Source organism: Sinocyclocheilus grahami, unplaced genomic scaffold, assembly GCF_001515645.1.
Source record: "Sinocyclocheilus grahami isolate Dianchi unplaced genomic scaffold, SAMN03320097.WGS_v1.1 scaffold648.1, whole genome shotgun sequence".
NCBI lineage: Eukaryota > Metazoa > Chordata > Actinopteri > Cypriniformes > Cyprinidae > Sinocyclocheilus > Sinocyclocheilus grahami.
The window spans coordinates 51,771-76,915 of NW_015505827.1; the positions used below are offsets into that span (position 1 = coordinate 51,771).

Consider the following 25,145-nt stretch of genomic DNA (forward strand, 5'->3'; position numbering starts at 1 on the left):
GGGAAACTGAGGTGATGTGAGGTTTACTGACCCGCGATCAGTTCTGGATTGGTCCGGAGGGTGTCCATGAAGTTGCTAATGGCCACGAGTTCCTGCCATAATCGTCCCAATTGCAAAAACTCTATATCTTCGAACAGGAGCTCCTGTGCGTCCACCCAAAACCGAGCCAGTCTGAACAGAGAGGGATTATTAGAGCGATGTATTAGAGCGATGGAGGACTAGTACATATGCACTAGTTTGTACATGCAAATCAACTCACATTGAGGTGTTGTAGTTGGACACCAGGCCTGGAGACTCTCCACGGGTTGGGTGCTGGAAACAGGGGTTGTTGGCATTGCAGAAGATCCCTTGGATCCATGGAAGGGGAGGGCATGGCTTTGTTTGGGAAGTGACCTGAGGTGGAGAAACCTGGTTATTATTGCCAACAAAGGAGCATATGCATCACAAACATCAGCCAACATCAGTGGGAACTTGCTGCTCTTTGAATACGACATTGGAATGTAAGTAATGACTTATGTAATGACTTTAAAAACACAATTATTACAAATGTATTTAACAATATTAAATTATATATATATATATATACAAAGGTTAAGAAAATTAAATTATTACAAATGTATTTAATTATAACTATTAAAATCATTTTCAGGCATCCATACATTCATGTTGGCGGTAAAGGGGGTTCGCTCTTCTCAGCCAAACCAGTCCAATGAATAGCACCACAGGCCACATGATCTCCATAAAGAGCCGCGTCTGGGGTGAAAATGCAGGAAATATATTAGAAATGCCCAAAATGGCAGTAAACAGATCCTTTTTGTTAACAGGTATACTGTAAACCCCTTGATTTGTACCCAGCTAGTCACATGAAGCTGTTTGAGTCCTTGAACAAAATCTTAACCTATATTCATTGCATGACTGGAATTTACTTTTACTCAATGAAATGTAGCAATTTTCTAGATTTCCTATGCATATCGTGAGGAAGCAAGTTGAACTTTTCACCTTCTGCCTCATGCGGACAGTCCAGTTTTTCCAGAGGAGCAGCCGCACCTGGCTGTTGGTTCCCATGACCGCTGCTCTGCACCCCCACAGGGGGTCACTTACAAGTGCCCTACCTGGCCAAATCAACCACAGACCAAACCCTCACGAACTCAAACATTCCTGCATGGTTGTATATCTGATTATTTTAAGATATGTTTGAGTCAAATGCACCGGTGGTCTTATCCCAACATAAGAATAATACACATAAGACCTCATGCAAGACTTCATACATACTGTTCCAAAGCAGTCTTACAGAAAACAGGGCCTCACAACCCCCAGTGAGCAACCCAACGGCAATAGGGCAAATATAAACCTATAGCCATGTAGGATGAGGTAGCAACCAAATCAGTTTCTGATTTCTATCCCTCAGAAAGGTGCAAAATAAACACATAGACTAAGAAATAGTTAAAAGTGTATCTGGACAGATCATAAGACCAATCATGAGACATAATGAGACAAGTAATGAATTGTGAGGGCTGTCGGTTCACCATATTAGAGACAAACACAGTTCTCTTATGTAACAGGCCTGAATGCTCCTTTATGTAACACCCAATCACCATTCACTCGGAAATGGCTAAAAGACACATGTAAAACATAATTAAACAGGAAGAACTCACCTCAGGAGAAGGACGGTCTTTTACGCTTACATCTGCTGAAGCTCATGGCCGTCTTACTCGACCGACTTGTAGGTTTGCTACAGACACAACAAAGCAGGTTTCTAATCTGATTGATTTAAGCTCCTTTCACCAGTGAAAGAGCCAGTGCTCTGAGCCCAATCTATGCTTCATTGGACCTGTGACCTAACTAACAGCACAATTGGAGGCGAATATGAAGTCTTATAAATTCAATCTCATTCATTAGTGGCGAATATACTATATATATTGGAGACCGGGGCAAGTTGTCACAAGTTAAGTCAAAGTATGAAAGGCTACCAAAAAGAAAGAAAGAAAGAAAGTGCTATTTTTACAGACATTGCCAAGGAAAAAATAAATTTCCTTTTGTGACAACATGCCTCAATGGCCGCCACACATAACAATATTAGGCGACTCATTTATGCAAAAACTCTCAAAACATTACAATGCATATCTTGCCATAGTTCTAGCATTTTTTTTTAATTAAAATATATGTTCTCCGAATTAGGTACCATTAACATTACAACACATTTGCATAAAATGTTATATACAATTATAAAAAATTTATATAAAATGCTATTTATCTCAAGATGCGTTATATCAGGATGCACTATGATAATAAATGAGGCATAAACAACCAATAATAAGTGATGCTAATCATATTTAAACAATTGTGTGTATCAATAATCATATTTGTCATTCACAAATATTTTAATATGTGATGTAGTAAGGAATATAGGTCAAATTTAGGAATAGGGCTTCAAAAATGCCTTTTTTGCACAGTCTGAGAAACAGATCAGGAAAATTTCAAGTAAAAACATGGAATCAAATATGACATCAGCTGTGGTTTTAATAAATTACAAGTGTGTATTCTCACATGTACCTGTTTTTACACTTGAAGGAAGGTAAGACATTACAAATGATTTTAAAGGTATCAGTTTCTATCATCACATCATACATGGGTGCCATTTACAAAAGACACTGATTGAGTCTTAAACTGGACTAAAATATGGTTTAGACCAGCTAATTTGTGCTGGACAACCAGTCAGTGGACTCTCATAAATGAAGGCACTTCCTTTGGCTTGACTTGCTTGTTTTGGGTATATTGACATTTCAGTTGTTGTTGATATGAACCATTAAAAATAATAATAAAAAAGAAAAAAAAAAACCTTTGGGCAAACTGTTACAATATTATATGAACACTAAATACAGTAGGCTATGTGGGCCAAAATGCATTTCTGAAAACTCTCTATTAACAGACAAAAAACAATAATATAAAAATTTCTGTATAAAAAAAGAAAGAAACAAGACAAAAATAAAAAATACCTTTGTACATCTGTCTGTTGTTCTTGAATAACAAAATTAACACTGCATGCAGTTCAACAATTCAGTAGCGAAAAAAACATACGGTTCCAAAGTCTAATAAGTGCATTTTATGATTATTATAAAGTGACGATACTCAACTGTAACAGCTTGGTCAATTTGGTTTTGGAGTAAAACATAAAAATACAGAAATACACAGAATATATATTTATATATTTTCTAAACAAAAAAATCCATATACAGTGTAAATGAAATTGCACAGTGACAGTGACGTTCTGGAGTTATTGGTGCACAAGTAATGTGATAAAGTAAAAAACATTAAGTGCATACTATGTAAATTCTTGTCCAAGGGGTTTGTTTGATTATTACAAACTGCAGATGAGAAATATATTAATATATAGATATATAGATATATATATAGATATATATCACGTCCTTGGATCTCTTCACAGTTATAGGAACATATTTCCACATATACAAAACGGGGTTGTTGCTAAAATTTACGGGTCAGAGACACAGGCTCCCTGGACCCAATACGCATCCCCTCGTCCTGGGATGACGTTCCCGGTTGTTCCCCATTCACCGAATCGTACTCAAACAAAATGAGCCTCCCTGTGTTCGAGATCCTGCATACGGCGCGATCTGAGTCTCTGGTATACAGGTTTGGTCTCATTTTGTTCGAGCTCCTCTGGACTGGAGCTGGGAGACTGGGGGAGCAGAAGTGGGTTTGTATTGTGGGCATCTGCCGATGGTTCTGGATCCAAATCTGGCTCAGGCTCATCAACCGAGACTTCCACCCCAAACCCTTCCTCCTCATCGTCGTCGTCATCCTCCTCTTCTTCCTCAGTGCTGTTTGCGGTTGCTCTAATAGTCTTAAGCTCAACCTCTGTTAATGATTTGGTTCGGCTACCTGGAGGTTTGTAGAACGTTCCAGGAGGAGGCTGCAGAGTTCTGGGAGGCCTGAAGGCTGTGGGAACAGGGCAGTATTCGCTAACGTTTCCTTCCCTACGCAAAGTCCGCCCAGGCCTCACAGCAATGGTGTAAGATCTGTTAGAAAGAACAGTGTTGGGGGTTTTGGTGTGTTCTGAGAAAGACAAAGACGTGAGAGGAGTAGTATGAACGTTGGCGTCATTGGTCCCAGAGTCAGCAATGGTCACAATGGTCTTCGGAGTGATGTCATGATGCTTATATTGCTTGTCCCACGTCCGCCGTAGCGTCTGTGTATCGATGTACGATTTCCTGTAATGGTTTCCCGCTCTGGACTTGGGTTTCTCCTCTTCGGACACCTCCTCGATGACGGGATCTTGACCGTGGTTGTCATCCTGCTCTACGGCGTTCTTCACGTTACATTCGTCCACCTTGGCGAGGTTGAGGAGCCGCTCGGCTGGCATGCTGATTGGTCGAGAGGTCAGCTTGGGTCTCGGAGGCCGTAGTTGATCTCTGGTGACGTGGTTACGCCGGCTGAGACCAGGCGAGTTTGGCATTTCAGGAACGCTTGACGATAGGAGCTTGTTGATGTCCACTGTATCGCAAACTGCATGTAAATAGAAAAGTTGAAGTTTGGTTGTTTGATAAATCACTGTATGGGTTTTTTAGCCAAGAAAAACAACACTGACCTGCAGCGAAGTCTTTGTCAGACCTTATCTTCCCCTCTTTCACCTCATCCATCAGGTGTGTAGAAGGTATTACGGAGGAGTGTCTTTTATACATTTTAGCTTTTGGCTGTTGCTGCTTTGTGACAATGAAACAAAGGCAAAAATATGAATTACTGTTCCTTTATTAGATAGCTTTTTATTGGTAGACTTCCAAGATTTCGTTAGATTTTTTCTGCTGGATCAAGCAGTTGGTGGACTTGGTTTTCATTAGGCATGGTGGATAAGACTGGACCACAAAGAACCCAACTGTTACTGGTCAAAGGTGGTCCTAACCAGTCCTAACTAGCTTGATCAAGATGGTCCAACCAGGAAACAAACAAACATCTTGACCAGGTAATGACAAGGTTGTGGACCAGTGTGAAACCTATCAAAGCTGGTTTTAAGGACTTTCCAGTAGAAGAGCAAGTTATAAAGTATATTTATTAATAGTTTATATTCAAAAAACAATATTTTCAGCTATTATCATCATAAACATCAACAAACAGCCTCACCTCTTTAATGTCCACCAGGGACTTTGAATGTCGTCTAAGCTGCTGCTCCTTCTCCTGTGGGGTGAAGCGTGATTTGATGGAGAGTGGAGAGCTCTCTGCTACAGGTGAGGAAGGTGGAACAGGACTCAGAGGAGTGTCAAAGATCATCTCATAATGGCGGATCAAAAGCTCCACGATCAGGGCCTGGAAGGGGTAGTCCACCAGAGAGGACAGGGAGACCTCTGCATCTGCCTGTCGGGGCTTGATCAGTGTGGGACCAAAGATGATGCCTAGATTACTGGCAGTCATCTTGTTCTCATCTGCCCTTTCTGTTACCCTATAAAAAAAAAACGTGATTACAAACTGTGTTTTCTGATGCCGTTAGCATTGATATTCTTATTAAAACACAGTATTTAATAGTTAACAGTGTTTGGTTAGAATAAATGCACAAATAACATGATAGATTTCCATATTTGTGTTTGTTCGTGTCTGTGTGGGAGTCAAACACCTGTGCAAGTGCTGAATAAGGAACTGCAGGGTTTTGTAGTGGGCTGAAGGAAGCTGACGCAGCAGATCTTTAATCTTGAAGAGTACCCGGTTGAGCTCTACGCTGATCTGCAGGCTGTCGGAGGTGGTACTTCCTCTTGATGCCTCTACCTCATCAACAATGATACTCTGACTCTCTTTAGCCAATCCGATGAAGTCATTATAGTATCGGAAAAGAATCAGGGGCTCTGGGAGCTAAGGGGTATAAAATTATAATTTTTATTATTAAAATAATATGGAAACATTTTTACTTTATTTTATAAATAAATCATTTTTATAAAGAAAATAAAAATAAAAACTACAAAATAGCAGGGCTAATAATCAAAAATAAATTAGGGCTGTCAAATCAATTAATCGCAATCGATCGCATCCTAAATAAAAGATTGAGTTTATATAATATATGTGTGTACATCAGGGGTGGGCACACTTGGCCCTTCCAGGCCACTTTCCTTCAGAGGTTAGCTCCAACCCTAATCAAACACACCTGAACCAGCTAATCATTGTCTTCAAGACTACTAGAATGCTACAGGCAGGCGAGTCATATCAGGGTTGGATCAAATCTCTGCAGGAAAGTGGCCTGGAAGGGCCACGTTTGCCCATCACTGGTGTATATACATGTTAAATTTAAGAAATAGAACCTGTATGTGTGTGTATTTATATACACATATAAATATATACAGTACACACACATATATTATGTAAGCACAAACTTTTATGTTGAATGCGATTAATCGGTTTGACAGCCCTAAAATCAATAAATAAATAAAATAAAACGGCTAATAATCAACTTTTTTTTTAAAGTTTCTTAAATAATTAAATTGAATAATTGCTAATAATAGTAATTAAATTACAAGCATTAAAAAATACTTGTCAAGATAAATTTGACAGACACCTGTCGTAGGTAGAGTTTGAGGACGTTGCTGATATCGTGAGGGTAGAGATCTGAAAGCTCCACCAGGTCTTTGCCATTCTCAAAGGCCTGACAAAGCTTCTCCACCCGAGATTTGGCACCGTTAACACGGTAAATTCCCTTTTTAAAAAAACAACAAAACATCTCCTTTCAGTCTTGCTCAGCATTTACAGTTCATATCCTCCAGGAAACACATAAGACATAAAGAGGAAGTAGACACCTTGATGTTCAGAGCCCTGTTTTCGATCTCCGAGGTGCATTTTTTGATGATGAAGGGGATTCCATCAGGGCTGTTCTTGGCTGCCTGAGCAAAGTCAATAGCAAACAGATGCAGTTTTCCCTGTAGCTTTTTATGCCCACATTGGATGGCAAGAGTCTCCAAACACTTCTTATGACAAGCAAGAGAACACTGAAAACGACATGGATGAAGATTAGATTATATAAGTAAATCCCCATGAATTATATTTCGCCTTTAAGGCATGAAATGGCATTTGCAGCAAAAACATGAAAAAGCATGATCTTACAAATAATAATGTAATTGTGTGTGTAAGGACTCACTTCCTCGCATTCAGCACCATGAAATACCACAAGACTGTCACACTCCCTGCACTTCGATGGTGCACGGAGCTTCCTCAGCTTGTGTGTCTGCGCCGCTTTAGACATCTGCGTGTTGCGGAAGGGTCCAGGAGAGCTGGCTGCCTCTGTTATCATTTCACTCAGACCTGAAAAAACAACGTTTCGAGTTTTTTTTTTTGCTCTGTTCATTAGGATATTTCAAAAGGACTTTGAAAAATGTTTCCAGCAACTATTCTAGCGGACTGTCAGCATGCTTGGACGACATTCTGTGCATTCTGTACAATATGTATGCAATGTCAAACAGCCAGAGAGCATGTTTGGAAGTGTTATTCAATGTACAAAACTTCACCATTATCTGAAGGAGACGGTGGTTCTCTCTCATCCAGATCATCTGCTGAAGACATGGTGCCTGTGGATGGGGTTCTGGGAAGCCTTCTCTTAAAATCACCTGGATGTATTAATAAATGTAAATGTACCTAAATGTATTAATTTCTTTGAAAAAGTCTTACTGACTTGCTTTTGAATGGTAATGCATTTGAGAGTAAACATGAATAGAATGTTACTGTAAGCACTCGATGACTTTCTGGGTAATTATGCACCAGAAAGCTTGACTGGTTGGTTTACCATAACTATGTTACGCACACTTGTGACACAAGACCTGTCGATCATGTGTGTTTTTTGCCTCAAGCAAAAAGAGATTCATAAGAGTAAGAGTGAGTGTTGCTGTACCTGGGCTTGCCATAGGGGAGTCCATAGAGCGAGATTCACTACTTCCTCCAGCGCTCTCAGAGTCACTGCACATACCCCCACCCTGACTGCTGGTCCTCCAGACCCGGAATGGACCCTGGATCCTCAGAGCTATTGAACACGACATAACATTCAGAAACTTTTATCTGAATACACAAGTTCTGCTTTAATGTATACTGTATGTTTATCCATCATTGTGTTTTACTATGTAACATGGGTGCATACATGACTGATTCATGAACAAATGACTCTTATGACGCAGTTCATTTCTAGTGAATCATAACCATATAGTGTACCAGTTTACAGTGATGCCTGAAACAAATGACTCTTACGAACAGGTTCTTTTTACAGAAGTCAAAGCAGTAATAGGCAGATTCCCAAAACGAATTACTCTTATGAACTGGTTCTTTTGTATTGAATCATAAATATATAGTTTACCTGATTCCTGAAACAAATTAGCCTTTTTTTTAGTGAATCATAACCAAATAGTGTACCAGTGTACAGTGATGCCTGAAACAAATTACTCTTACAAACAGGTTCTTTTTACAGAAGGCCTCAAAGCAGCATTACTGTAATAGGCATATTCCCAAAACAAATTATTTTTATGAACTGGTCCCTTTTAGTGAATCAGAAACATATAATGTACCAGTGTACAGAGATTCCTGAAACAAATGACTCGTATGAACAGGTTATTTTTACAGAAGACCTCAAAGCAGCTTTACAGTAATAGGTAGATTCCCAAAACAAAATACTCTTCTGAACCGCGGTTCCTTTTAGTAAATAATAATCATATAATGTACCAGTTTAGCCCAAACAAATGACACTTGGGAACTGGATCTTTTAATTAAAAAGTTTTAGTTAAAGTTACTTTGTTTGATTTAGTTTGAAAGAGTGCACTGTAAAAGTTACACAATTAGCAGATAGAGAATTTGCTTCATGTGTACTGTGTGCAAAATGGACATTATAACTGAAATAAATCCAAATGAATTGAACAAAATCCAATTTAAATCAGAATTCAATTGAATCTAGACCCGGCAAGTCAAAAATAAATTGTATCATTACTGAATCAGTATTGATACCCAGCCCTAACAATAAACAGGACGATAAGTTGATTCAGGAAATAGGAAATGAGAGTCAAGAACATCTTCACAGATGATCAGTTGAGTGCTGCATGTGTATATGCCGCCCACTTCCTCTGCCCTTTCTTCTTCCACATTCTCGTAAACCTTAATGAGAAGTCTTAAAACACTAATGTGTCCAATTGATCTCTGCTAAAAGCAGGTCTGACAGGCGTATCTAAGAGCGGAGGTTTGATCAGTCATCAGTGAAAAGAACTAACTTTTTCATGGAAGAGATAAACGAGGGCGCATCCCGAGGGACTGATTCACTTTTAGCATTCCAGGGAAGTCAGCCAAACCCCGCAGTGATGCAGCCTCACTGGATCTCACTGTGCTTTTAAGGACCATTTGTTCACTAGTAAAGAGCTTGTTTGATGCACTACCTTGAATATCTGTACTGCTGTTCGAGCATCCGTCTGTCATCTTTCCGGTGCGTGCTTGGACGTGACTCTCCACCTCGTCAGCACTCAGGAAGTCTCCAGGTGTGAGAGACACCTGGGATAAGTGAACTTGGGTTGAGTGACCACTATTCATCACTCGCTTTGAGAGGGGCAACCTGCATAGACAAAGTATTTCAGAAAACCAGTTAGAACCAGTTTAGACTAGTTTGGACAGCTTATATACCCCAAACCTGATATGAGAAAGAACATCGCTATATTGACTGTGGCCATTAAAATGCTTCATCAATGTTGGAATGCTTAAAAAATATAAAAAATAAGGTAAGACTTCAGATTAGGGAACACATTCACTATTAACTAACCGTTTTACTGTTTACTGCCAATAATAAACAGCCAATAAGCTAGTAATATTATGTTTATAAGCAACTAGTTAACAGTGAATATGGGTTCCCTAATCTAAAGTGTTGCCAAAATATATATATTTCTTTCAGAAAATATATATCAATCACTGTTATTTTAGTATTATTTATATACTTTTATAGAATATTTATTAGCTTTTATTTTATTTATTTTCAGTTTTCATTTTAATTTTAGTCTAGGTTTTAGTCATTTATTTACATAATAAAGAAAAACTGAAATATCACATGGTCCTAAGTATTCAGACCCTTTGCTCAGTATTTAGTAGAAGCACATATAGATATACATTTTCTTTTGAAGTATCTTGTATCTTTAATGCAATGCAAAAACATTACCTGTTATATTAACCAACATTATAACAACATTCAAGATGTCTTTGCAAGATGTACTGCTTATGAGATGTCTGCATACAAATTACACTTGTCCACAGGCATCTTAACTAATGTTTGCTGTAGGTTGCTTTTTAAAGACATTTAACTGTGTGTATGTGTGTGTGTGTGTGTGTGTGTGTGTGCGTGTGTTTAAGAGAGAGACTGATTAAATGAAATTCAGTTTTCACCACCTTCCAGGCATTTTCAGTAAAATTTCTTAACAGTTTGAAACAAAAGGCCTTCAACTGAATCACTCACCAAACCACAAATTAAAAAGAACCTTGTGGGTATTTTGACTGGACTGCTTTTGAGTTTCGTTTCAGGAGTAAGAGGTGTGTTTTTAAAGAGGTTGTTCTGAAATATGGTCCCCAACACAACACAGGATATCAACAACTTGGATTCGTGTGCCAGAATGAGTGTGTGTGGACATGAGATCTGATGAATAGAAACAACTAGAAACATTCCTCCCTTCACTCCTGTCCCATTCCCTGTATCCCTCTCTGGCCTGACCACAGCCATTTCCTCAGGAAGACCTGAGGGCGACCATACAATTGTGTGACATTCTCACCAACACAATTCATTTTCTCTCTCTCTTTCTCCATCACTCAGTGACTTAAAAGTCAAAGATCTGGAGAAAAAGCGTGCAGGCTGTTGCCAGTTTTGAGACGCAGAACTTGGCATAGTGATTCCAAAACATACATTTTCCTGGATACTCATCTTGGTGGGAATGTCCTGAGCTAGGAAAAAGTTACAGATAGTGATATAAACCTACCCAGTGTTCTGTGTCCCAGAGATGTCAAAGGAGAACGATTCCACCCTGGTACTGTCAGAGGGAAGACTCTTCACAAATTCAGTGTAACAGAGACCTGGTTCGTACAGTTTAGCATTCTCGCATAGTGATTGGAAATTCACAGGCAGGGAAACCACCTGCACCTGCTGCATCTGAAACCAGTTCACCGTCACCTGCGAACAAAAAAATGAACTATCATTATCAAATCAGACCTCTGACACAAACACCTCATCCTAACCGCACAAAATATTAGCTTTAAGTAATTCTGTTTTCAAAGGAACAGTTTAAAAGATATGTTATTTATCGCTTGACCATTGTGCCATTCCTGGTTCATACAATGTGAAATATAATCTGTAGACTGAGGTCACTTTGTTAAAGTGAGGTCAACCAATAACAGCTCAGGTGTGCCTGTTGTGTCTGAATGACCAGTAATAAGTTAGATTTGATCTAACTGTGTGTGTGTGTACGTTATTACTCACTGCTTTCAGGGTCAGGTCGCACTGAAACACAAGCTCTCGTATCTGAGTAAGAATCTCGCTCTTGGTGTTGGCCAGGTCCACTCTCTTCACCCCGACATCGGTGATGCACTGCTTATAATGTTCTTGGGCTTCCTCTGCCTACAGATACAAACACATTTATATTTAGACCAGGATACTTCCTGTTCCCCTCAATTCTGGATCTTTTTGTCATAAAACAACATAATATTTACAGCAGACTTGGGAAAAGTGTATTTGAAACGAATTTGTTGTTTAGCCAAAAGAGACTAATTTATAGTTAAATTATAGTCGTGACTAAAGTAGCATAGTTTAGGAAAAGTAGTAGCTATACTAAATACAAATTTGATAATAAAAAATGGCAGTATTTAATATTATATGTAATATTTATTACATAATTAATGTTTTTAATTACATGACCAACAACTTTTATAATACGTTTTTAAAAAATAGAGCTGTATTTAATAACACGAAAGAAAAAGGATCTTAATATTAACATAAGGTGAAAACATAAATGAGATTCAGCATTGTTATTGTTAACTAAAACATTTGTAAACTGTTAAATTAAAAAGCTGAAGGAAAAGAAAAAATATATATATATTATTATTATTAATATATTATATGCAAAACATAAACTTAAAAAACAAAAAGTGCTGACAACTGAAATGCAATTTAGTTCATTTAATTAAAACATTTAAGTTGCAGTACTAAATTATTAAAACTGAAATAAAAACTAAAGCTATATAGAAATAAACTAATAAAAATGACAAAAGCATAACAAAATTACTATAATTAAAATACATTAAATGTACAACTTGTAAAAAAAACTCCCTAATTCACATAAATGAATCAAACTTATTGGTAAAGCAGAGCTACAAAAAAGTTAAAGCAATTAGTAAATAATTTGGAAGCAACTCTAAAAATGTATTATTTCAGTTTTTCACTAAAATGAACTGGACTTCCCAATGATACAACGTGGCACACTACACCACTATTTGATGAAAAAATGGCTTGTGAGTGGAAGAGTTGAGCTATTTTCAGAACAGCCAAGACACTTTTACACTTCTGAAGCATAAATTCAGTTGCATTAAATTACTCTCTAACACAGATTTAGATATGCATGACAGTAAAGTGTGCAATACAATATCCATCCATTTTGCAATCATCAAGTCTTGAATAAAGCAACGGTTGTGTTAAGGAATGGGGTGTGTGTTGCATCTGTGTCTGACCTTCTGCAGAGCCTCCTCCTCCAGTTTGCGTCTCTTCTCCAGCTGTTTTCCTCCCGCCGTTCCGATCTGTTCCTCCTCCACTCGACTGGTGGAGCAGCGGGCTTTCTCGTACTCTTCCTGCCTCTGTGCCTGCAGAAGCCGGGCCTTCTTCAGCGCACTGTCTGCATCATGCTGGAAATACACAATATAAATACATCCACATGATTAGCCAATCATAACAGCAGTTTTTAACAGGGAAATCCTAAAAGAAATGTAATAAAAACAGTCTATTTAATGTAAGGAAAACATTAAGCTAAAACCATAAAATGAAATATTCGTTACCTGAATTATAACAAAATATGATTTTTTTTTTTACTTATTTTATTTCAGATAAGTCGCGTCACACATAAACATCTGCAAATCCATAACACAGCACATTTATATAATTATCAAATCATACAAACACACACTAGAGAACGTACATACTCAATGCCCATTCACTAGAACACAAACAATCACACAACCTTAAACTTTGTTTGTTCCCTTCTCAGCAATAATAAGTCATGCTTTGGTGCTAAATGGCTGCTTATAAATATCTCACACAAACAACAGAATGAAGTCTCTGCAATTGAATCTGATGTAATTACTACTAACACTGAGTTCCTATTAGATCAGCAGAGAAATTCGAATAACAAACAGCCTGACAGCTCAGCCAGCTCGGTTTTCGGTGAACGACGTATTTTGCAAATACTGCTTTTGACAGACTGCATTAAAATCTACCCACCATTTTCTTCTGCTCTCTCTGCCATTGTTCCTTCACCTCCTTCCTCAACTTATCCAGCTCATTCTTTCGAGCTTGCAGAGGCTAGAAAGCAAACACGGAAAGCAAATACACTTTTAAAGAAGTAGTACATTTCCTATTAATCAGTTACACAATGAACGCTTCAGATTAGAATCAAAACATGGAATAGTGGCCGTACCTGCATGAATTTGTTGGCCTGTAGAGCAGCTGTGGTTTGCATGATCAACTGGCTGTATTCGATATCGTTCTTGAAGGCAGAAATGTAAATATCCCGGAATGGCATGTGCTCCTGAAATAAACCACATGGCATTGAATAAACAGATAAGAAGCTTTGATAGCACCATCATTTATTTAGCAATGAATTTTATAGCTTGAGAATAAAAATGTGTAGGTTGCATTGTACTTTTATGAAGTGCATGTCATAGCAGAAATATCAACCTGTTGAGACGCCAGCGCCTTTGCAGATTCAGCCATCTTGGCGTAGCTCTTTGCACACTCAATGTCTTGGAATAAAAGCGAAGGATACGATTAAGATGGAGTCGTGGATTGTCAGGGCAATTATACAGTCATCCAACCAACAAAAGTATTTAATATTTTAAGTTGTTACACTCAGTAAATTATGAATGGATATAACTTTTTGTGTAAAATACATTTCAGCAATTTGTGTATGTTTTATTTGATATTACTGAATTGTATTTTATATATGTCTGCATTTTATACAGTGGTTACTTTTTATTGGCTGAAAGAACTTCTAATGGCTATCTGGGGTCTGGGGCCAATAATATTTTTAAAAAGAAATTACAACTTTTATTCAGCATCGATGCATTACATTGATCAAAACTGACAGTAAAGACTTCAACATTGTTACAAATATTTTTTTTATTTCAAATAAATGCTCTTCTTTTGAAAGAATGATTAAAAGAATGAAAAAAAATTGATTACAGTTTTCACAAAAATAGTAAGCAGCACAACTATTTTTAACATTGATAATAATAATAATAAATGTTTCTTGAGCACCAAATCAGCACATTAGAATGATTTCTGAAGGATCATGTGACACTGATGACTGTACTGCCTGCTGAAAATACAGCTTAGCATCACTGAAATAAATTACATTTTAAAATATTAAAACAATTATTGTAATAATATTTCACAGTATTACAGTTTTTAGTGTTTTTTTTCTCTCCATCAAATAAATGTAGCCTTGGTAACCATAAGACATTAAAAAATCTTACCAACTTCTGAATGGTAGTGTATGTCATCTGAATTATATTATCATAACCAATGCATATGTTACATATAATAATATATAATCAAACCTACAGATTGTGAAATTAAGAATTTCTTGTACATGTTTGTTTTAGTTATATTAGGTTTTGTGAGATCCACAATATTAACTTAGCACACTGCTTGCTGATTAGCCTGATTGCAGAGCTTATACCCAACTTAAATATTCAATTATACATTTTTATACCACATTTTCATCAGTCACTGAAAAACCCACAACTTGACTGTAATTTGAAGGACAACTAAATGCAACTCCCTCAACATGCTGTACTCACCCATATTAAGCCGTTTGTCCACCCAAGCCAGGAGTTCCTTGGTGTATTTTGACCAGGCTTTGGCATAGAGCAGCGCTGACTCCACCCCGCTGTCACTGCGGAGCAAGGCTCCGTCCATCTCCTCCACCCGCGCGGGTGGAGAGGGACCTGCAAAGAGGACAGACACACAGCCAAACACATCAGTAAGGGTGAGCGGCAGGGGCTGGCGAATGGATCCCAGCAAGCCCACCCCAGACATGAGTGTTTTTACACCAAGGGCAGGGTGCTTGCGTATGTGTGAGTGCGTGTATGAATGACAGAAGTGTTTACTGACCTTGGGGCTGTATTAGAGTGGATTGGCATTAAGCAGCCCTGCCAGGATTTAAAGTGACAGTGAATGTGTGAGCCGAGAGCTTATTCACACATGCAGAGAACGATTAGTGAAATCTGATCTGAGAACAGCTGTTTGATATGTGTATCTACGTGGGTGTGATCTGTTTAAAAAGTGCTGCTAAATTCAAACCTTTGCCATTGTTTTTTTTGTTTTTTCCGTAATGTGACATTTTCCCAATTGAAACAGGATATTGAATGAGGGGGGAAAAAATCAACGTAATTGTATCCATCAGAAATCAATTGGATCATGAAAAGTGGGCTGGACAGGAGGAGTTGAAGAAAGCTTGGTAACGTCAGATGAAAAATAACTTTGTTTTAGTGGCAGAGAAATAAAATAAAATAAAATAAAATAGTTTCAAAGGCAGGTGATTAGACAGACAGACAGACCGACCGACCGACCGACAGATAGATAGATAGGTAGGTAGATAGATAGATAGATAGATAGATAGATAGATAGATAGATAGATAGATAGATAGATAGATAGATAGATAGATAGATAGATAGATAGATAGATAGATAAAGGATATAAAAAAATTCCATTTGGATTTCATGTTGATTTTAAAGGACATCATTTAAATGTATTTTAAAGTAACTATAAACTATAAATTCTTAATAAAGTAAAACAGATTGACTCTCACCTGGAGGGTCATCTTTTTCCGGTCCACATCTGCTGGACTCCACTGTCAGATTTTCAAAAGACTAAAATAAAAGACACAGGAGACAATAAAAAGACAGCCGAACGAACAAACAATCCAAGACAGAAAAGGAAACACGTTTATCTTCCATATCTGCTTTATCTGAGAGCACTCAGTCAAATCACAATGCCAAAATGTCACTGGCTTTTTCCATGAGATATATCACAGGGGTGGGTCCAAACAGGAAGAGCGCTCTTCTCCAAAACAGACCTTGTTTCTATTTTTCTTTACTGAGCTTTGCACTCTTTGACCCCCATCTCTACAGCGCATAAAGAGGCCACAGCCTTCAGATTCTGACGTGGATTTCAACCACCTGTTTATCAGATTGCTTTAAAGTGTATGATGAGGAGGAAATAGCGGGAAATCTCACCCTGCTCCTGCAGGCCTGAGGAAGCCCCGAGGCTGAGCCGTTCTCTACATCTCCCATAAGGAAGTCAGACACTCTGAGGAAGACAAGACAAAACTTACTCAGCATTAAAACAACACATACGCAGCAAAACAGCTCTGTTCCAAAATAAAAATTGCGATACCCTGCTAACTTCTGCTCACATAGGTAGCTGCCTTCTAATGAAGAATAATTCTTCTAATGAAGAATCCTAACAGTCGTGGAACCTTGTAAGTGAGTGATTTGTAACATTCTTCATAAGCAGCAGCTTAATACAATTAGCATTAGTTTTGATATGAGCATGTAGCTAAGCTAACACTGCAATATTCTTACTCTTCAATACAGACCTCCTAAAAATATTCTGAAAAAAACAGCAGAGATGCATTTTATAATAGTCAAGCTACTATTAACTTGAGTGCTGTGTTTTAGAATGCTTTGTTATGCACAAGACGCTGCAAACGACGCAAGCACAACAGTTAAGTATACCTGTCCAGTGCAGAAAAACAATGGAAAACAGTGCAGTGAAATGCAAAAACATGCACTGTGAACAGAACTAACCATCATGAAACCTCACAAATGTTTTGGAATACTTTACATACACGAAGACTCAAAGATGTAGCAATAAAATTAGCACAGAACTTAATTCTAACAGGGTTTGCTGTTAGCATGTTGCTAAACTAACAGTTCAGTGCTTCTATTAGCATAAAAATACACAGTATACACAAATATTCTGTACAATAATCCATTTTATTTGACCCTGAATTATTTTTAGGAATCTTTTCAGTGCTTAATGAAATACTAAGCAACATTAATAATCACTTTACAAACAATGCAATGCTCTCTTGGAATTTTTTTGGAGGTAGTGTCATTAAGTTTCCATTTGAAACAGCTTTTGTCTATGATGCATTAAAATGCTGAAGTTCACCAGGGTTTGGAACAAAGCTAATGACTCGCACACCATCATGCATAAGCCTGACGTTAAAAACAACAAGCAACACCTAAACCACATTGAGTCTGTGTTATCTTATAAAACAGACATGAGCTGAACACACATTCAGCTTGCTGACTCAGGGAGGTCGCTATCCTGTGTGCAGATGTTTCAGATGGTTTTTTTGTTGTTGTTTTTAAATGACTAATCAGATAATGTTACATGACAAAGCAATTAATTTACAGTAACATAATGAAACAACCGTGCCGCACTTACACATTGCCAAATGTGAAGGCCAATGTATCTATGGAAGTGTAGATCTCGGAGAATAGTGTCTGCTTATTGTCTTCATTCACTTCCTTGAAGTTCACACCTGCAAAGATGAGAGAAGATAAGGAACACATTTTTTATATGAAAATATTAAAATACATTTTCTTGCTTATTACATGGTTAATAAAACAAATAAATATACACTGATTATATAATGTATTGATTGTATTATGTAAAATCTCTCTATGCATGTAGTTACTATTTATTACAGATGCTGTAATTCTTTTCCAGGCACTTTCTACATAAAAATATGTCAATCAAATTCTACTCAAAGACTGGTAGCAACATTACAGCTCAGTCTGCAATCTAAAGAAAACTTGGCTTCCTGAGTCTAAACACTGGACTGGTAAAGATGGGGAGGAACTAAACAGTAGTGTAAATAAGCTACAATCAGCTCCAATAATAAACACTGTGGAAATAAACAAGTAGCAGACCTCGCCAAAACCACTGACGCCATTCCTATTTCAACACCCTCCCCCCTCGACTCCAAATCCACCCCAACACACCCTCCAAAAGTAGGAGAACAAAGATTTATGAAAAGAAAGAAGGCCAGTAGATGTCCAGGTACCTCATTCCAGCAGATTTCACCTGTTATTTACCAAGTTTCTCTTTCTATCTGGTCACCACTGGTTTAAACTCAACTAACTAACCACTGAGTCATTACAGTCTCAGTTTGGCGTTCTGGTCCCAATCAACTGAAAAGCTTCAGGAACTTTCAAAAACCCTTAATAAAATCATAGTGTGGCTAAAAAAGCAAATGAAGAACCTCCCTTTAAAGACACAGTTCCTTGAAGCGAACACTTACCGACCACCACACTTCCCATCCAGTTAGCACACACCAAACGGCCAGGAAAAGACAGATGAAAAGTCAAGATCTAATAGTTTCTGGGAAACTTTTTAGGGTCTTTCCTCAAAATACTCCAACAAACTTTGCTTGAAGACAATCCTGGACTAAATGGAAGAACCAAGGCAGTCAGGCTGACCTTCTTGACCATTTGAGATCTTCCAAAAAAGGTTTTAGTTTCCCAAGCGTACGTGATGCGGATCAGAAGCTCCTTCTACCACCGTTTACGAAGTTCTGTCTGGTCCTCACGTCCTCCCATCCCTCTACATACCCCTCCCCAACAGGACATCCTGAAGCTCGCAAGAACACAATGGCAGCCCTCACCGTCCACACACAATCCAAACGTGGAAGTTACATCATCAAGCAAAAATGGGAAATCAGGCACCAGTGAGGCTTGCTAATCAATTTTGCCTCTAAATCTAGAGGGAGGAACTGATAAAACATGGATGAGACCAAACATTGAGCCCCTGGATGTTTCCCACAGAAGATACCAGACCTATCTGTTCAGATAAGGATGACACTGACACGTCCTCACATTACAGGTGGTTAAAATGCACCTAACTGGGTGTGAAGAAGAATTTGATGGATTCGTCTCTGTAGGCTCTGGGAAGTAGGAGAGCAGCACTTAGTCAAAAGGTCCCAATGAAGGGGGTTTGGAGCTTCCCCGAGGGATGTACCTGTAGGTGATGAAAGGTAAAGAGCACAGGGCTGATGGGAAGAAACACACCCCCTTTTTGTTGGCAGCCCATGAGAGACGCCGTACCACAGAGAAACTTCAGTTACTTTTGAAATCTAATATGAGCATGAGAAAGCCTGAAAGTTGCGTAACAGCGATGCGGGACGAAAAGAGGAAGGTGAAAAACCTCCTCGTGGCTGTTGTTCAAGAAAACAAGCTTTATTTATATTTCCTCAGAACAGGACGGTACGCTGAGCGGCTTTTGGGGAGTTCGTATTGCGATGTTCCCATAACATTCTGGACCGCAGTCCTCCCTAGAGTCTCCGTGAAGGTTTGCCTAAACTCCTGCTGGTCCCCATCTCATCCTGAGGCCCAGCCAGGAGGGTCAGTGTCACATTTCTGCAGCGGACGCATGTGCCGGGCTGAACATGAGAGACTCAGGCCTGTTCAAACTCCACAGTGAAGTCCTTATCATGCTTGGAGCTTCCCGATCCGGATATTCACCTTTCTCATATTCTAATCTCCGAGCCACAGAGCTAGAACACTGATTATTCAAGTGTCACATTACAAAGGTTTCAGTGTGTGTGTGTGTGCATGTCTGAGTGAGAGAGATTGGAAAGAGAAGGCAATATTATAAGCATTTTGCCCCTCTAGTGGTAGAAGCTGGATTTGTGCATTGATTTAGAAAAGTTTTTTTTTTTGGTACATTTGAATAAACACAGAAACATACAATATCAATGTGTACAAAAGTACAATACAATACAGTATAATATAATATAATATCATATCATATCATATAATAATTATAAGGATTTTCAAAAACAAACTTCCACAACATTTTAATATCAGTAAATTGTGGGCTTTTAAAATGCACAATTTATTTATAAATGTAATCAATAATATAATATAATATAATATAATATAATGTTTTAATTCTTATAATTTATTATACTTACAATAAACTGAAATTTCATCAATAAAATCTAAATAAGTCTATTAATTTAATATTCTGATAATGATATGATATTACCTCAAAGGATTCCTATACATTCATAAATATGTAAAGTTTAAGATGCTGCCAATATATTGATATTGCAAATTTGACTATTTATGCACACACAAAAATTTGTGTATGCTAGAACCAACAAAACTTCAATTTACAGAGAAGAATTCAATTACACAGAGAAAATTATCTAGCTGCACAGAAAGAGGAAACCAAAAGGTACGCATAGCAACATAACTATTTAGAAAGAGGAAACCAAAAGGTTTGGAGATGTTTATACAGAAACATCACATGACCCGCTATGAGCCCAACTGTCAAAACAAAGCTAGGCATTTAGCTTCAGTTCCCAATAACAGTGCAGAGTGCAAGTAAAGTGACCCCATAATAAACCAAGACCCGTCATTTACCAAGTCCTGCTTCTGTTTGTGTTAACAAGTGAGAACCTGCAGCCATTTCAACACTGAAAATATTGACATCTCTGATGCTACACATACCAGAAAATGTGGTTAAATGAATATTTGTATATGAAATTAATACTGAAACATATGCATGCGCCCAAAAAGTACTTGCACACTTAAGCAACACTCAAAGTGTCTTTGATTTAGATAATAAAATATCCAACTAAGTAGCTTCTAAGACAGCACAATCAAAACACTCACAAAAAAAGAGTTTAGATGCTATGCAGATACTTCTGAGATTCTTGTCCACAAGCCAAGTGAAGCATCGTCATGCATGGAGATGCTAATCTCTCACCGTGGCACCGAGTGAAATGGGATTCCTCTTCTCTGACAAGGACATTGTACTCCAAGCAAACACACAAACACACTTGCAGACATGCATTGTTCTGCTTTTCCAATTTCAGCCCTGTGAGAAGCTTGAGAAACAATGTCTCTTTTTGAAAGATCTAATTTTTGCATGCATCTCAGAGAGCTTTGTGTACATTGCTGGAAAATTAAATCTTGCAATTTTGGGTTGATCATTACTAATAACAATTTTTAGAGGGAGTTTGAGGAACAAGATTTCAAGCGAACAAGTGTCTCTCCCTCATTCTTCTACACTGTGTCATATTAAAGTCAAAGGCGGCGAGTGAGACAATGCTTTACCTTTGACCTTTGCGATGAGGGTCCCGGCCGCGCTGAGGATCTCCACTGAATTCAGGGAGTGATGTTTGGAAATCACAGATTTTAATACACGCAACAGCTCTCCTAGTCGCTCGTGAACCACCTGGTGCAGACAGTCCTGGTGATCTGAAACACACACATACGGAAGCACTACAGTCAGGAAAAACAAAACAAAAATCACACACTAAACTTTTACCTTTTTATTCACACAATTTGTGGCATTGGTCATGTCTGCAAGCATAAGTGGTGTAGGACAATTACACACTATAGTTTCATATTGGAGAGCCATTTTGGAGAGTATCCACTGAACGAAAACAACGTATCCGCGTTTGGAACGATTTTTTTGGGTGAACTACCCCTTTAAAGTTAAGCGTTTGTTCGGTACCACTTTAGATTAGGGAGCACAATTCATTATTAACTAGTTGCATATTACAAGCATATTTGCTGTTTATTAGTACTTATAAAGCACATATTAATGCCTTATTCTGCATGACCATATTCTAAATCCGTCAAAGGGTCATTTCACCAAAAAAAATAAATTTCTGTCATCATTTTCTCACCCTCATGTTGTTCCAAACCTGTATGAGTTTCTTTTTTCTGCTGAACACAAAAGAAGATATTTTGAAAAATGTTGGCAACTAAACAGTTGCTAGTAGCTACTGACTTATATAGTACTGAAAAACAAATATTATGTAAGTCAATAACTATCAGCAACTGTTTGATTACCAACATTCTTCAAAATATCTTCTTTTGTGTTCAACAGAAGAAAGAAACACATACAGGTTTGGTTGGCACGACCTGAGGGTGAGTAAATGATGACAGAAATAAAAAATTTTGGTGAGCTATCCCTTTAACCCTCTACTTAATATCCATATTTTAGCTAAATTGAGGGAAACTCTTAGTTAATAGTGAATGTGGTCCCTAAAGTGTTACTAATCATAACTTTTAAATATGAGCGAATTTTTTTTATCAAACAAAATGTTCTAAAAGGACACACTAGACAAACAAATACAAGTGCAAGTACCAGACATCTAAGTTCAGCTTAAGTAACACAACAATCATTATCATGTGCCATTTTGACACCTGATGCCAACAAACACGTCATCAAACACTTAACATGACCTGACGGAGGAAGAGCTTAAACTCATTCTGAATGAATCTTTTGTTTAGATTAGGAACCTGCGGTCTGCATCAACACAATAACATGAACCTGTCCGATCACTACATCAATGTCACCACATCTCATTTCCTCAGACTGATTCAGGGCTTGAAATATAACCATTTCTGATTCATCTGCTTTCATTATGTAATTTTGGCCTGCTGTCTGGTCAGTACAAGCACTCACAGGCCAACCAAACACGAGTGCTGTCTACTTTCCAGACGCATTCAAACTGAACTTCCCACATGGGGCCTTCTTTCCATACAGCTTCTTTTGACCCGTTTCCCCCTAGATTTGCAACTACACACAAACACAAACCCACACAACTCTCTTACCCATAAACACATTCAGGGGCACCGTGTTCAGTCGCACTCTCTCCCGGCTATCAAAGCCACATTTGTGCTGACGGTGGCCTCTGGATTACCCGACACATGGAAAAGGGGATCAGGGAGACTTTACCCCCTCTACCTTCTTTTTTCGCTCCATCTCTTTTCCGAAAAGCAACAAAAAGAGCCCGCGGTGAAACTAATGCTGCCGTGGATGGTGACTACCATGGAAATGACAGCTGCTTTCTGGCCTCAGAGGGCCAACGCTGTCTGACCACATTATAGTCATGCAAGGGGAGTCACAGGAAAACAATTTTATCATCATACATTAGTGATGCACTGCTATTGAAATAAGGGATGATCATTTTCATATTACAGCCAATAACCATTAAATAGTCAGTAATATCTGCTATTTCTACAACATTATAAAAAAAACTAAAATAAAAAGGTATAAGTCAGGTTAGGCATCACAACATGATAATATACATTGTGAAAGACTAAAGAATAAATGTAAAAAATATAAATCTGCTACAGAAAAGAGACTGTGCCCCTGTGCTAAATACCTACCCACTGCATGAGTCAATATGCCAAGCTCATAAAGTGACATATCTACATAGCACTGACATTCACCCCTGCTGCTCTTACCAGCATGAACAGCAGGTCTGCCACTGTCCTGTAGCTTTAGCACTCATTCATCTTCATCAAGTGTCATGCATAACCACTTCCTGATGAGATAACCTGGTGCTCTCTTATGAGAACGGAACCAAGCTTTTGTTTCAATCTTCTGCAGCCAATCTTCACCAGCTCCCCTCCTGTTCGAGATAGGCCAACACTGCGCTTCTGACCCAGAGACCCCTCACTGTGAGTGCTATTACACATCTGATGAGGTTATTGCATGTGGGAGGGTGCAGGATGTGTTCTGCTACAGCTATATGTCTTACTCCGAGCTGTGGGAGAGCAGAGCGGTTACTCTAGGTGATACTGAAGTCACCATGCTTTCCTAGTTAAATCATCTACAGTTCAATGAGTCAATGAGGTCTCTATAGAGAGTGTTTTATGTGTGTAACTGAGGAACAATAATATTTATACTGAAAATATCTGAAGACATTTTTGGAATTTAATACGTTTTGATAATTTTGACCTCAGGAAATTGAATTAAAATGACAGAAAGCTGAATTTACCTCATTTCAACACAAGCAATGAATTCTGGAAAATGAAGTGTGCTTCCACCATGATGCACATAAGTTAATTTAATAAACTTAACATACATATAATTTATGTAATTTTAAATATATTTTAGAAAATTGTTCTATATAAAATAATATACAATTATTATTATTAGTAATAATAATAATAAACAAATACACATTTCTATCTACCCATCTATCTTTTATATATATTATATAAAATTATATTAAAGGGGTCATATGATGCAATTTCAATTTTTCCTTTCTCTTTGGAGTGTTACAAGCTCTTGGTGCATAAAGAAGATCTGTAAAGTTGCAAAGACTAAAGTCTCAAATCCAAAGAGATATTCTTTATAAAAGTTCAGAGTCAGCCACGCCTACCTAAAACGGCTCGTTCTAACACGCCCCCACATATCTACCTCACTATGTGGGAAGACTTGCATAACGCCTGCCAAATCACGCAAAGAAAGAAGGCGTAACTTTTATTCTCACTGTAGAATTGTTGATGCTGCAGCCATGTCGTGAAGACACTGCGTGCTTCATGTGAAGCGAAACTACTTTGTTTGGTCTTCCAAAAGAGGACGATATCCACTTCGTCATGCCTAGAGCTGATCTGTGCTGGTCGCTGAGGGAATACATCAACTTTCACTGTGGACAATGTGGAGTCCAGCCCGGGGTCCGTCACATGTGGTTGCCGCTCATTCGTCGCATCCGCCGGGCGCGCCGTTCTCGACTCCGCCGCCTCAGCTCACTCTATCCCGGCCTCAGCTCACGCTAAGCCAGGGCTTCGGCTCACCCTAGCCCGGCCTCAGCGCACACTAAGCCGGGGCTTCGGCTCACTCTATCCCGGCCTCAGCGCACGCTAAGCCGGGGCTTCCCCTCACGCTAGGCCGCTGTTTTGTTTGTTTGTGAAAGCAAAACTACTTTGTTTGATCTTCCCAAAGAGGACACAACTACAAATCAGTGGTTAAGTTGTATTTACAACACTGTTCAAGGACCCTTCAACCCAAATATTCAGATGTGTGCAGCACATTTTATGGAGGACCATTTCCTGATCCTGG

The 25,145-nt window shown here is 38.3% G+C and overlaps 1 protein-coding gene and 1 pseudogene across 3 annotated transcripts in view; both read right to left on the reverse strand.

Moving 5' to 3' along the window:
- Nucleotides 1-1,313, reverse strand: part of LOC107558529 (retinal-specific ATP-binding cassette transporter-like) — a 29,183-nt pseudogene extending 27,870 nt beyond the window's left edge.
- Nucleotides 1,314-3,014: 1,701 nt separating this feature from the next.
- Nucleotides 3,015-25,145, reverse strand: part of LOC107558540 (rho GTPase-activating protein 29-like) — a 37,229-nt gene continuing 15,098 nt past the window's right edge. Inside the window, exons 3-23 of one of the 3 annotated variants that reach the window (XM_016242192.1) lie at nucleotides 21,395-21,538; nucleotides 17,715-17,811; nucleotides 16,496-16,568; nucleotides 16,069-16,129; nucleotides 15,058-15,204; nucleotides 13,934-13,998; nucleotides 13,674-13,784; nucleotides 13,478-13,558; nucleotides 12,715-12,885; nucleotides 11,471-11,608; nucleotides 10,974-11,164; nucleotides 9,399-9,571; nucleotides 7,880-8,008; nucleotides 7,500-7,598; nucleotides 7,133-7,296; nucleotides 6,795-6,983; nucleotides 6,557-6,694; nucleotides 5,627-5,859; nucleotides 5,140-5,455; nucleotides 4,610-4,721; nucleotides 3,015-4,527 (exon numbers count right to left, since the gene is read on the reverse strand). In XM_016242192.1, the coding sequence (XP_016097678.1) occupies nucleotides 3,587-4,527; nucleotides 4,610-4,721; nucleotides 5,140-5,455; nucleotides 5,627-5,859; nucleotides 6,557-6,694; nucleotides 6,795-6,983; nucleotides 7,133-7,296; nucleotides 7,500-7,598; nucleotides 7,880-8,008; nucleotides 9,399-9,571; nucleotides 10,974-11,164; nucleotides 11,471-11,608; nucleotides 12,715-12,885; nucleotides 13,478-13,558; nucleotides 13,674-13,784; nucleotides 13,934-13,998; nucleotides 15,058-15,204; nucleotides 16,069-16,129; nucleotides 16,496-16,568; nucleotides 17,715-17,811; nucleotides 21,395-21,538 (3,773 nt within the window). In that variant the 3' untranslated portion in view covers nucleotides 3,015-3,586. Of the gene's footprint in view, nucleotides 4,528-4,609; nucleotides 4,725-5,139; nucleotides 5,456-5,626; nucleotides 5,860-6,556; nucleotides 6,695-6,794; nucleotides 6,984-7,132; nucleotides 7,297-7,499; nucleotides 7,599-7,879; nucleotides 8,009-9,398; nucleotides 9,572-10,973; nucleotides 11,165-11,470; nucleotides 11,609-12,714; nucleotides 12,886-13,477; nucleotides 13,559-13,673; nucleotides 13,785-13,933; nucleotides 13,999-15,057; nucleotides 15,205-15,370; nucleotides 15,752-16,068; nucleotides 16,130-16,495; nucleotides 16,569-17,714; nucleotides 17,812-21,394; nucleotides 21,539-25,145 lie in introns of those variants that run through there. The other 2 variants (XM_016242191.1, XM_016242193.1) reach the window with 2 other exon arrangements.